At 47.9% G+C, this 11,666-nt stretch overlaps 1 protein-coding gene across 4 annotated transcripts; it reads left to right on the top strand.

The window, feature by feature from the left end:
- The first annotated feature begins 131 nt into the window (after positions 1-131).
- tgs1 (trimethylguanosine synthase 1) lies at positions 132-9,537 on the top strand. 4 transcript variants are annotated; one of them, XM_029253315.1, is made up of 13 exons: positions 132-400; positions 524-579; positions 1,170-1,324; positions 1,435-2,212; positions 4,171-4,294; positions 4,391-4,477; positions 4,555-4,708; positions 4,954-5,272; positions 5,388-5,543; positions 5,631-5,774; positions 6,228-6,444; positions 6,784-6,862; positions 9,314-9,537. In XM_029253315.1, exons 1-13 carry the CDS (start codon positions 270-272, stop codon positions 9,425-9,427), a joined length of 2,514 nt encoding a protein of 837 aa, XP_029109148.1. In that variant the 5' UTR covers positions 132-269; the 3' UTR covers positions 9,428-9,537. The 4 variants fall into 4 exon arrangements, with proteins under 4 accessions (XP_029109148.1, XP_029109147.1, XP_029109146.1 ...); XM_029253314.1 differs by having other exon boundaries at positions 5,385-5,543; XM_029253313.1 differs by having other exon boundaries at positions 4,933-5,272.
- Positions 9,538-11,666: the final 2,129 nt, after the last annotated feature.

Genomic DNA, 11,666 nt, shown 5'->3' with positions numbered 1-11,666 from the left:
TCCGGGTTTTGCCGGCCGTTTGCTTCCTGGTCACGTGTCAAGACGTAACGTATGGCGAGCCAATCGTCGGCGAGGTTTGTGTTTGTCCCATGTGGTTTGCGTCATGGCGACGCATGCGCGTTAGTGTGACAGGAAGTGGGGATGAGACCGTGAAGCGGGGGAAATGTTTACGCTGCTCACGAGTGACACGCAGGGCTGCACGTGGTGACCGGACGGGGTTCCGTTGTTAAGTCCGTTTCTCTTTTTTTGATCCTCCGCGCTGTGTCTCCATGCGTAGCGGCAGGTCCGGGCTCTCCACGATGGACGCGCTCCTGCTTCTCTACGACGGCGTCTCGGACTCGGAGTCGGACGGAGACCCGGCTCACTGCGTCCGCTGTGTTCTCTCCAGAGCCTTCGTTCAGTGAGTGCAGCAGCAGGGTTCTCTTCTTCTTCTTGTCTCCAAAAACAGTAGAAAGTTCTGTCAATTGAATGATGATGATGATGTGATCCTCCAGCGGTTCACTTTCTCGTTCCTCTTCCTCAGAGACAGGGACCTGTACCGGTCCGGAGGCTGGAGGTCTGTCTGCGGAAGAAGAGACGGTGGGTCACACAGTCAGTAGGATCATCATGGAAAAAAAAGTCTCATCGGGACTTGGTCTCGTCCCTTCAGCCGCGTACCAGGCTGATGATGATCATCCCCTTCTCGTTCATCTCCCTTCGTCTTCACCCTCACCCATCCACCTCACCCTCCTCCATACTTCTTCAATTTAAAACACCCATCAGCATCACAAATCAGACACACACAGCTCACTTGTACCCGTACACTGGTATTTACATAATCATATCATCAAACCGTGCAATTATACATTCAGAAATCAAAGCACTAAAAATCTTCATCAAAATGACACGTTGCTTTTTAAGGATAAAATATGAAGTACAGATTGTGTGTTGTTTAAAGGTACGGTGCACAATAATCGCATTTCAAGGTATCAAACCAGCATATTGGGGGGAAAAAATATTAAGGTGTATTAGAGCGTTTGTTTTCTTCGGAAAGGGGGTGCAGTATTTCATAATATTCCAAACTGCAGTTTCGCATGGCTCTGAAATTACTCTCGTGAGGTTATGCTGGTGTAAATATACCTGCTTGCCATGACCCCCAACCCCCCATTCAGCTGCTGCTGTGCCTGCAGGGCTGGAACTGGAGGAGACCGTGGTCGACGTACAAGAGGACTGGGACGAGGAGACTGCGGTCAGCACCCGAGAGGACTGGGACGAGGAGACGGCCCTCATGGCCAGCCTGGGGCTGCCTGTGGAGTTTGGGAGCTCATCTTCACGGAGGCTGGTGGTCAGTCAGAGTTTGCGTTGGTTTACCAGACCTCTCGCTGTTCTGTGTAACTACCTGGGTGTTTCTCAGTCTCTTCTTGTCCTCCTCATACTGCTGGATCTTTCACACAGGTGAAAACTGACAGCCATGTCAAACGGGCGAAGCCGAAGAATGCTTGTTCCCAGGCGACAAGACCCGAGAGTGAGGAGGAAATTGAGAACTGTGCTTTTGATGTGTTTGGGACTGAATGGAATGAGCTATGTGAAGGGGGTGGGGTTGAACAGAAGAACCTGTCTGAGGGTGGTGGGACTGAGCAGAACCAAATCTCTGTGGGGGTTTGTGAGCGAGGAACCTGTAGTCTTCAGGACGTAGGAGGTGAGGAGAGCCCGGAGACTAATGCAAGCTGGGAGAGATACTGGTCTCGCCAAGGCGAGGAACTTCTATGGCACGGCTGGTTGGAGAAGCATCCAGAAGATTCCATCAGCCAGCAGGTGGCACCATGGGACTGCCCACATCGCAGCAGTCGGTGGGAGCTGCACTACAGAGAGACCTACCACTACTACTGGGAGCAGTTCAGATATTGGGCGTCTCAGGGATGGACGGTGGACGATGCCAGCGTGGAGGCCCAGCAGGAAGGTCAAGACATGAGTTGTGAGTCTAAAACCCCGGACACCTCAGAGCTAGAGAGCGGAAGGTCAGTGGATGGCGAGGCTGCAGATCTCATTGGACAACTCAGCCTCCGATCAAAGTGCTCGGAGACCCTGGGGACACAGCAGGAAAGCGAGTCGCGGGGAGCAGGTCATAACCACGATGGCTTTGGGGGAGATCCCTGTTTCTACGGCAACGAACCTTGTGATGGAGGCACACGGAGGCAACCAGCCTCGAGCGGCAATCACACGTGCCCTGCCGGTGAGTGGCATGCCACAGTGGGCTGTTTGTTCTTTAATTGCCGCAGGAGCTTTTCCAGGAAGCTCTCACTGCGTCCGGGTTCACGACACACACCTTTGCTCACTCTGCTCATGTTGACACCCGTCAGTATGGTAAACAAAGGCAGTTAGAGGAGCACAAAGACAGCACAGGTCAAAGCCGTAGAACCTGTGTTAACTGTATATCAGAGATGCTAAGACAAGTGGTTCAGCAGAGGTATCGATTTGAGCTGCCAGTAAGATATTGGAGAAACATTTATTTTTTATCACTGCGCCTCTTTCCCATGTTGTGAACATCCATGTTACTAGTTTTTAATTATACTGAATTTTTCCAGTTTATTTTTAAATACATTTTCTTCACTTGTCTATTTAATTCAGTTTAAATTTAACCCTGGTAGATGGCAGTTACAAGCACCCAATAAGGATAGGAATGTGAGAGCACCTTAATCCAACTCCCTTCCACAGTGTTTACAGCTCGCGTGTGGTGATCGGTAACACGGTGGACATGGCTCGTGTTTACGGGATGAATCGGTCAACCAGCTCTGTATAGGAGGTTATGCAGATAGTATTCTTATTTTCTGTTTGTTACATTAGTTTTAATTTTAATGTTGCACAAAAGTAATAGAAATATTTAAATATTCTTGCTGAGTATTTTTTATTTAATGTAGCTATACATTAGAGCCTGAGTTAATAATATAACGATAAGACCCTGGTTATTGCGTACAAATGCATCAATAGAACTGCTCTTAGCTATTTACAAGACTTGATCAACCGCTACACCCAAACCAGACCGTTTTGCTCATCTACTTCTGCTCACTTGGTGGTCCCGCGCACAAAAGGTAAAGCATGGAGGTTCTCACTTCTGGCTCCGTTGTGGTGGAATGACCTCCCCCTGTCACTCAGAACTGCTGAAACTCTGTCTACATTCAAGAAGGGTCTGAAAACACACCTTTTCCAGACTCACTTCACCCAAGATCTCTCAAGCTCATGTAAGGTGTAAATGTTCATGTACCGTAACTTCATGATCGTCCCCAGATAAACCTTTACACACCGCTACTCCTGTATTGTATGTAAATGTTTGTGTACCTTACAAAAAAAATTGTAGAAAGGTGATCAGGATTAGTCTGTCCTCAGTTATGTGCACGTACTTGTGTGATGAACCTCGGTGCACCAAGTGGAAAGAAACAAACAAGGTTTACCTAAGAATCACATGTCCGCAGCCATGTCTTTTTCTCTTAATGTAATGCACTAATTGAATTTTCGCTGAGATGTTCGTCGCTTTGGAGAAAAGCGTCTGCTAAATGAATACATGTAAATGAGATTTTTGGAAAACCTGACCGGTGAGTTGGTTGAAACGAAACTGCGGAACATCTGTTTTATTGACCTTTTTATTGATTGTAAGTTAGTGGTAAAATGGACTTTACACTTACAGATAAATTAAGGTGGAGCATGCATAGTGTTGATACATGAAGGGCCGGTCTGCACAGGGATGAATGTACAGATAGGGGACAGCTCGTAGCGTAGTTGTTAGTGCTGCTGCCTTTGGACCCAAAGGGCACAAGTTTGATTCTCCCCTCTGACTGTAGTACCTTTGAGCAAGGTACTTAGCCTAAAATTACTCTAGTAAAAATTACCCATCTGAACAAATAGGTAAATAATTGTAAATACCTTGGAGAACAGTGTCAGGTAAATGAAAAATGTACGTATCTTTCATTACGTGTCCATCCAGAGTTCGAGGTTGAGTGTGGTTAACTGCATACCTACCGACCCTTGTTGTACGTTGAGAGTTGCCCTCTGGGAGGGAGCTCAACAATTTTCAGTTACTTGTCACCGAAACTTGTTAACTGCTTCGCTCGGAAGGTTCACCCCCTGCAGCGGCAATAAGGAGCTGTGAGAATGACTCTCTCATCGGTAATGAATGAACGGATGCTGCTCCTGCAGATTCCCAGCAAAGAGCAAGTAACTCGGAGAGGAGCCGGCAGCCTACAGAGAGAGAGTCGGCAGGTGACGACGATGATGGAGATGACAAACCTCCGGAGATACGACAGGCAAAGTTGAAACGCAGGTAGGAGCCTTATACACCATGTCAACGTTGTTCCTTGACTGGGCCTGGCCCTGTGACGGCTGGGAGATTCTCCGTGTTGGTCTGTCACACCTGCAGTCACGAGCTGGACGCGGAGGAGACCGCAAGTCTGTCTGCAGAGGAGGCCTGGGAGAAGCTGGGTCTCAAGTGTAGCCAGAATTCCAGGTAAGGAGGTGTTTGTCCTTTTTGCTAGTCTATGTATAAAAACAGCAGGTAATCACTGTGTTGGCTGGATCTTGCAGGTTTGGCAGGCTTCTGAAGCTGAAGCACGACCGAGGAGAACGGCAAGGGCGCGGGGTTGGAGGGGCGTCGAAGCCTCGGCGGCGCAACCAGCACATCTTTTTCACAGAGGACGGCGAGATTGCGACACCCACCAGGAGCAGATCCTTGAGCAAAGTGAGACCTGACCGTTCAGAGATTTTGGGGGGAAAAAAGAAACATTAATGTGTTGTTTTAAAGTAGTGGGTGTTCTTCTGTACCTCATCCAAAGGGCTTGTTTTATAAACGCTGAAAGTGTGAAAATTATTAGCCCCATTTTGGTTACAAAGGGAGGGCGACCAGGCGGGCGAATGATGATCACATGAGTGAGTGAAATTAGGCATTTATTTAGGTTGTTTCAGAAGCCGTGTTTTTACCCTCAGGTGAAGAATTTTTTGCAACGGGTTCAAAAGGAGGCAGAGCCTGACACAGGTGTTGTCGGGGTCCCGGCCGGGTCACACCCTCTGGGTGATAGCCTTGAGGAGGAAATGGGCTTGGAGGAGGAAGGACAGACCGACACTCCATGCAGCTCAGAACCGGGAGCCCAAGGGGACCCTGAGTCCCGCTGTCTGCATCTCCTCCATGTAGGAAAGGAGGAGGATGAGGAGCAAGAGGAGCAAGAGGTGGAACCTGGGAGAGAACTGCTTCCTTTGGACGTGCCGGACTACCTTCTGCCCGATCCACCAGGGCCCGGCATCGAGGGTTGGTACAGGCGCCGCAAAATATGACCCGCATACGGTTTTTTCCTGCTCTGTATGTTGAACACAAATGACCAGAGCAAGGGAGCATAACAGGTTGAGTCTGTGTGTTCCAGAAGAGTCGTCAAACCCACCCAGAAAGAAGAAGACCAAGAAAAAAAAGAAAACGGCCAAAATGCCCCCTGAGATCGCTGCCGATCCGGACTTGGCTAAGTACTGGGTCCAGCGCTACCGCCTTTTCTCCAGGTTCGATGAGGGCATTAAGCTGGACCACGGTAAGAATCCTGGCTCCTGGGCACGCGCTGTGTGTCTTTTGTCTGCGTGAGCCTCCCCGCACACGACGTGTCCGTGTCTTGCCACAGAGGGCTGGTTCTCCGTCACCCCAGAGAAAATCGCCCGGCACATTGCCAAGCGCGTCCACGACCGCTCCCGTCCGCTTCTAGTCATCGATGCTTTCTGCGGAGTGGGGGGCAACGCCATCCAGTTCGCTCTGACTGGCAACCAAGGTACAGCTACTTCCTGTGGGCGAAGTTTAACTTAGTGGCCACTGTTTCACATTAGACCACAGCCAATGAAACTGATTCACTTACTGTTTCGCACACTGGTTCATCTGTTCTTTTTTAAAGGTTTGTGTTTTTTGGTGTGTTCTTGTGTGCTTCATGGTAAAGGAGAACTGATAGCATAGCGCTTAGTGCTGCTGCCTTTGGACCCTGAGGTTATAGGTTCGAATACCATCTCTAGCTGTAGGACCCCTGAGCAAGGTACTTACCCTAAATTGCTCTAGTAAAAATTACCCCCCTCGATAAGTAATTGTAAATTTCTTTGGAGAAAACTTTCAGATAAATGTAAAGCTGAGCTGTGATCCACAGCTTGGTTTTGCATTCAGAGTCAGTTGACAGCCTCCTGTTGAACACACAGTGTTGACAGCTCATGATCGCTGTTCCCTCCTCTCTCCGCAGTGGTGGCCATCGACATCGATGCTCCGCGGCTGAGCCTCGCCCGCAACAACGCTGAGGTGTATGGAGTGGCCGACCGCATCGACTTTATCCAGGGCGACTTCCTGCAGGTGGCGCCGCGGCTGCGGGGGGACGTGGTGTTCCTCAGCCCCCCATGGGGTGGACCCGACTATCTCGACGCAGACGTCTTCAACATCAGGACCATGATGTCGCCCGATGGATATCCTTCTGCCGGCCCAGATTATTTACCAGTGTAAAACTGCTGCGTGTAGGCAGGTTTTTGTTCAGAATTAAAAGTAGAGCTGTTACTGATGTTTTTATTGTAGCAGTAGAATAATTATTGCCTCTGTGGGGGGTGAGTCTGAGCGGTCGCTCCCGTGTCCCTCTGTTTCGGTAACCAGCTATGAGGAGTGCTCGTTGTAACACTTGTAGACAGTAAAGTTTCCTGGGGTTTACATTTTTTTTAATATTTTTCTCACCAAGGTCTTCACGTCTCATGTGTCTTTCCTTCTCGACATGAAACACGCACTTGAGCCACTGCGTTCCTTAACTTTGTTACGTTTGAAATTTTCCGCTTGGCCAGAATAATTTCGGAAAACATTGTGTATTTTCTTCCTCGGAACGCGGACATGGATCAGGTGAGATTATCAGTTTCGGGTTGAATTTTGTGTTATTTTAAACAATTTTCCTTGTTCAGGAGGCCGAGTGTAACTTTGGGCTGAATTTAATAGTAATAGTAATAATAATAAAGCACTTTTTAGATGTTACACTTTGTGGCATAACCTGGTGAGGGCGCTGTGCACCTCTTTACAAAGATACTAGGTATGTTTTGCTGTGATGCCTGAAGTTTTGTTTTAGTAAATATCACTTAATTTTATATACATCTGCATGACTGATTAAAAAAAATTAGTTTTTGGCTGGAAGGTAAGAAGTTAAACTAGTTTAAATCAAGTTTGAGATATGAATGTCAACCGAGGACAAGCCCTGCCTGGTGCCTGTCTCCGCAGTAGCAAACTGCCAGCGCTCACTGTGTTCTGCACTGTGTTTTACCATGAAGCAGTGAATCTGCTGATTCTCTCAACTGGCTGCCCCTCACACCTGAAAGTCATTTTGATCGCCGGTGTAAAGTGTTTTCTAATCTTGCCATTGCTGTCGTCCTTGTGTTTGCGGAGCAGTATGTGGGGCAGCTGAGCATGTTGGGGGAAGTGACGTGTTTAATGGCCCATGTAATAGTAGAGGTTTGGACATTTGGACGCTCGGCTTTCAGCGCCTTAGTTTGTGGGGAATTTGACTCTTTAGGTGAACCTGCGATCACTGGGCGTAAAGGAGCAGCCGGTTTGGTGAAATAAAGCTCTGTGAGGTAAAGAGCCCGTTGCCTCACCGGTTCTGTGCCGCTCGGGTCACGTTGAGAGAACAGGAAGGTCAAGCTGACGAGATGACGGAGCGGATGACCTTGTATTAAGCCTTTCAGCCGTGGGTCTGATTTGGGGCCGTCATGCTTCCAGGAAACGCTCGTTCAACCAGAAGAAGTCACGTGACAGGAAACTCCTAAAATATCGTGTTTATTAACGCGCTGGGCGATAATGCAGACGCTGCAGAGTGACCGACGCTGAGCAGCGCTCGCACGGTACCGGCACGCTGGGCGCCTGGGCCGTTCTAGTCGGCTTCCAGCGGGACGGACCCGAACGCTGGGTTAGACGCACGTTTGCCCCATGATCTTCACGTCCAGGTCAGCCATTCTTAAACTTCATAAACTGGATCAGAGATTTAAAAAAAGAAGAAAAAAATCCCATCTGAAAGCAGTCCTTAACGTCATACCCGAGGTGAAACATTGGCGATGCCCAGTGTCGGTGGTGGTTTAAAGTCCATTTCTGAACTATTTCCTCATCCAGTTGTGCTTACTCTTTAAAAAGAAACGTCCCAGTCACTTTTCAAAGTTTCAGTAAGTTTCTAGTATCAGACTCCCCTGTTGCATTTCTTGAATATAATTTTAATTTCCTTCCATTTTCTCCCATCTGGTTTCTTTTATGAGCTGGAGTTCTGTTTTTGTTCAGTGAAACCACAGCAGTGGCGCTTTTGAGAAGTCTGCAGCCCTCACCCTTTTCCTTTCTCAAACCCTAAGCAATGGCCATTAGGTGAGCACATGCACCGAGTCTCACTCTGCTGCAGGTGTGTGCGCAGGCAGTGAACAGCACAGCGGGTAATAACAGGCTCCATGCGACTTTCATTAGAGTTGTCTCCCCCCCCCCCCAAAGAATTTTTTTTAAAGCATTTCCTTGTTTGAAGACTGATAGTCAGTGAACTGAGTAACTAGACGTCAGCCTGACTTGTAAGAAAGAGGAAGTTGGCTGAAGAACCAGCTTCAGTTCTAATGGTGTACTTTGGTCATCGTGAACAGAGGTAGACCCAGCATCCTTCCAGACACTTGTTTTTTGTGTGTGTTTAAAGCATAACTTAGTTAAAATTCCCTGGGGTAGAATATGAAACCCTGCTTCCCTGTAGTACCATGAGAGAGATGTTGAACCCCATGTTCTGCTCACATTTCTACACAATGGGGCAGCAGGTTGCGTGGCGGTTGGAACTGTTGCCTTGCAGTCAAAGGACAAGGGTTCAAATCCCACTTCCTGCTGTGGTTCCCTTAATCAAGGTATTTACCCTGTACTGATACAGTGGAAATTGCTCTGCTGTATTAATATGTCAGTTATTGTGAGTAGTTTACTAACCTCACAGTGTGAGCTTGGAGAAGTGTCAAATTAAATGGATGATGGTGTTTTGTTTAAACTGTTTTAAAAAGCAATAGAGTGCAGTTATGATCACATTGATTTTAGAAATGGTCAGAGGAATGATCTTCACCTTAGACAAAAATATTGCTGAGAATGTGGCTTCCACTCAAGATTACATGAGTGAATTACTGAAAGGTACAGTAGAGAGTGGCTGTGGAGACTGAACCTATAACTTGTCTGACTCGCAGTGGTTCTAACCACCCAGCCGGGTACCAGTCGGCCCCAGAAGGACCAGTGCATCTGTGAACTGCAATGGAAAGACCCACGAAATGACCATAATGTGTTCTTCTCTTACCTGTCGTACAGATCGCCTCCCTTGCAGGACCTGGAGGCAAAGTGGAGGTGGAGCAGAACTTTCTGAACAACAAGTTAAAGACGATAACGGCTTACTTTGGCAATCTCATCCAGTCGGATTGTTAATTTTTTACGTTTATCAGGCTTTTTCAGTTGTTTCTCAGTGTCTTTGACCCTTTTTGTGTGTTACTCAAAGACGGATTGTTTCACAGAATTTTTCTACTTCCTATTTGTGCAGGCAGTTTTACGGTTTGTTTTATCTTTGTTAAATAAATATTTTTGTTAAATTGAACTCAGTCTTTTTTGTGTCCCCCTTTCAGTTTTTTCCGGCAAGACCTTCCAATCACTTTTCACGGGATTCTTCAATTTCTGTCTCTAACAGTCTGAGTGCTTCTCGTGGGGATGCTGCACGTATTTGTTGTGATATTGCGCTGAAACGGGATTCACCATGGGGCGAAACAATGAGGTGACGATGTCTCCTTCAGCACAAAAAAGTGTTACGCAAGACAGCAGATTGCCGGAACTCTTGTGATAGCACTTACAGTAACTGATGGACACACTAGTTACATTTAGTGGAAATGCAAAATTGCGGGTTACGCTGTGTGGAAAATCCAGAATGAGGATTACCTTGATGGGAGAAACTGGACTGCCTTGTCATTTTGAGATGATCTCGCTATGTTAGCTGTTATTCCACCCATCAGTTTTCACACACACACACACATTTTCAGAACCGCTTGTCCCATACGGGGTCACGGGGAACCGGAGCCTACCCGGGAACACAGGGGCGCAAGGCCAGAGGGGGAGGGAACACACCCAGGACGGGACGCCAGTCCGTCGCAAGGCACCCCAAGTAGGACTTGAACCCCAGACCCACCGGACAGCAGGACTGCGGTCCAACCCACTGCGCCACCGCACCCCCGCTCCATCAGTTTTCAATCCCTTTTCATCCAAGTGAGGGTCACAGGTCAAACTGGTCAAGCAGGGTAGACCATACTTCCCTTTTAATAGAAAAGCCGATCCAGCTGCTCCTGGGTGATCCCCATGTTTTCCCAGGCTGGAAAAGAGGTACAATGTCTCCAGCCCATCCTGGCTCTGCCACAGGGCCTCCTCTCAGCGGGACGTACCTGGTACCCATACCGATGAAGGTGCCTAGTGGGCATTTGGACGAGGCGCCCAAACTGCATTAAGCGGCTCCTCTTGATCTGGAGCAGCAGCTAAAATTCCAATGGTCTCCCTGACCGCTGTTGTGGAGAGTCCCACCACTGTGCAGAGAGACCTCATTCCTGCTCTTTGTACCTGGTTTCTGGTTCTAAAGCTGGTGAACACAGATGAGGAATGAGATCTCCAGAGTGGCAGGTTGGGCACTTTGTCCAAGGATGCATTTCCTGCTTCATCAACACAGTCAGGAGATGCTGATCTTCACCCAGAACTACTCAGTCATGAACCACCATAGTGCAGAAGGGGCATAAACATCATATTCTTCTGGAGCACTTTGCACAGATTATGCTAAAACACACCAGTTGCAGGTGTTTTCCAGATTGGCAAAGCTCAGGTAAACCGGGTTTGAAAATTCCATGAGCCCTCTGGTAGCCTTGCGAGACTGAAGAGTCTGTACACTTTTCTGCAACTGGAATCCACATTGTTTCTCCAGAAACTGAGGCTCAGCAGTCAGTCGCAGGTTCCCTCCCAGCATCGTGGTGAAGCCGTTCCCAGGAAGGATAGAAGTCTGTAGCTGGAACGTACGGTATCAGTATCCTCAACCCTTCACAATCTAGAGGTACCGTCCCATCGCTCCGCACAAGGTTGAAGAGCTGTTTTTGCCAAGAAGCCCCAGACGTCTTATTTATGAAGAAATCTTCAGCTTGAGCTAGTTTGCTGGGACCCAAAGGTTGCAGGTTTGATCCCACCTTCAGCTGTAATGCTCCTGAGCAAGGTACTTACCCTAAAATCGTTCCAGTAAAAATTACCTAGCTGTGTCAATAACTATAAGTACATTTATGTTGTCAGTCGCTTTGGGCAAAAGTGTCGGATGAATGAATAAATAATCAGAGGAGAACCCTGATCCCTCAGATTTTGTGGCCTGGTCTCTTGGAAGGATGGCAATTTACTGGCATGAGGAAGTCTTCAAAGTGCTCCTTCTACCTCCAGATAATATCTCCGGTGGAGGTCAAAACAGCTCCAGCCTCTCTCTGAGAACAGCTTGGCGCCAACCCACTTCCCCTCCTGTGTCAGCAAATTTTTTGCCAGAACCTTTTTTTGTGGATGTGCAGAAGTTAAACTCCATGGTCCCAAAATTCTCGCAAATGAGCACAGAAAAATGTGTTTAAAATGTGAGTTTACCTTTGTTTTTCCATAAAGCTCTTTG

The sequence above is a fragment of the Scleropages formosus genome, chromosome 7, assembly GCF_900964775.1.
Source record: "Scleropages formosus chromosome 7, fSclFor1.1, whole genome shotgun sequence".
Taxonomy (NCBI): domain Eukaryota; kingdom Metazoa; phylum Chordata; class Actinopteri; order Osteoglossiformes; family Osteoglossidae; genus Scleropages; species Scleropages formosus.
The sequence above is the reverse complement of the archived record's forward strand: the minus strand, read 5'-3'. Positions and strand labels throughout refer to the sequence as shown.

What these genes read in the sequence shown, in the direction of transcription:
- tgs1 (XM_029253312.1), top strand. Translation starts at nt 270, where the DNA reads ATGCGTAGCGGCAGGTCCGGGCTCTCCACGATGGACGCGCTCCTGCTT. An exon ending in CATCTTCACGGAGGCTGGTG is followed by an intron (nt 1,325 to 1,434) that starts GTCAGTCAGAGT and finishes TCTTTCACACAG; the next exon opens with GTGAAAACTGACAGCCATGT. An exon ending in CAATCACACGTGCCCTGCCG is followed by an intron (nt 2,213 to 4,170) that starts GTGAGTGGCATG and finishes CTGCTCCTGCAG; the next exon opens with ATTCCCAGCAAAGAGCAAGT.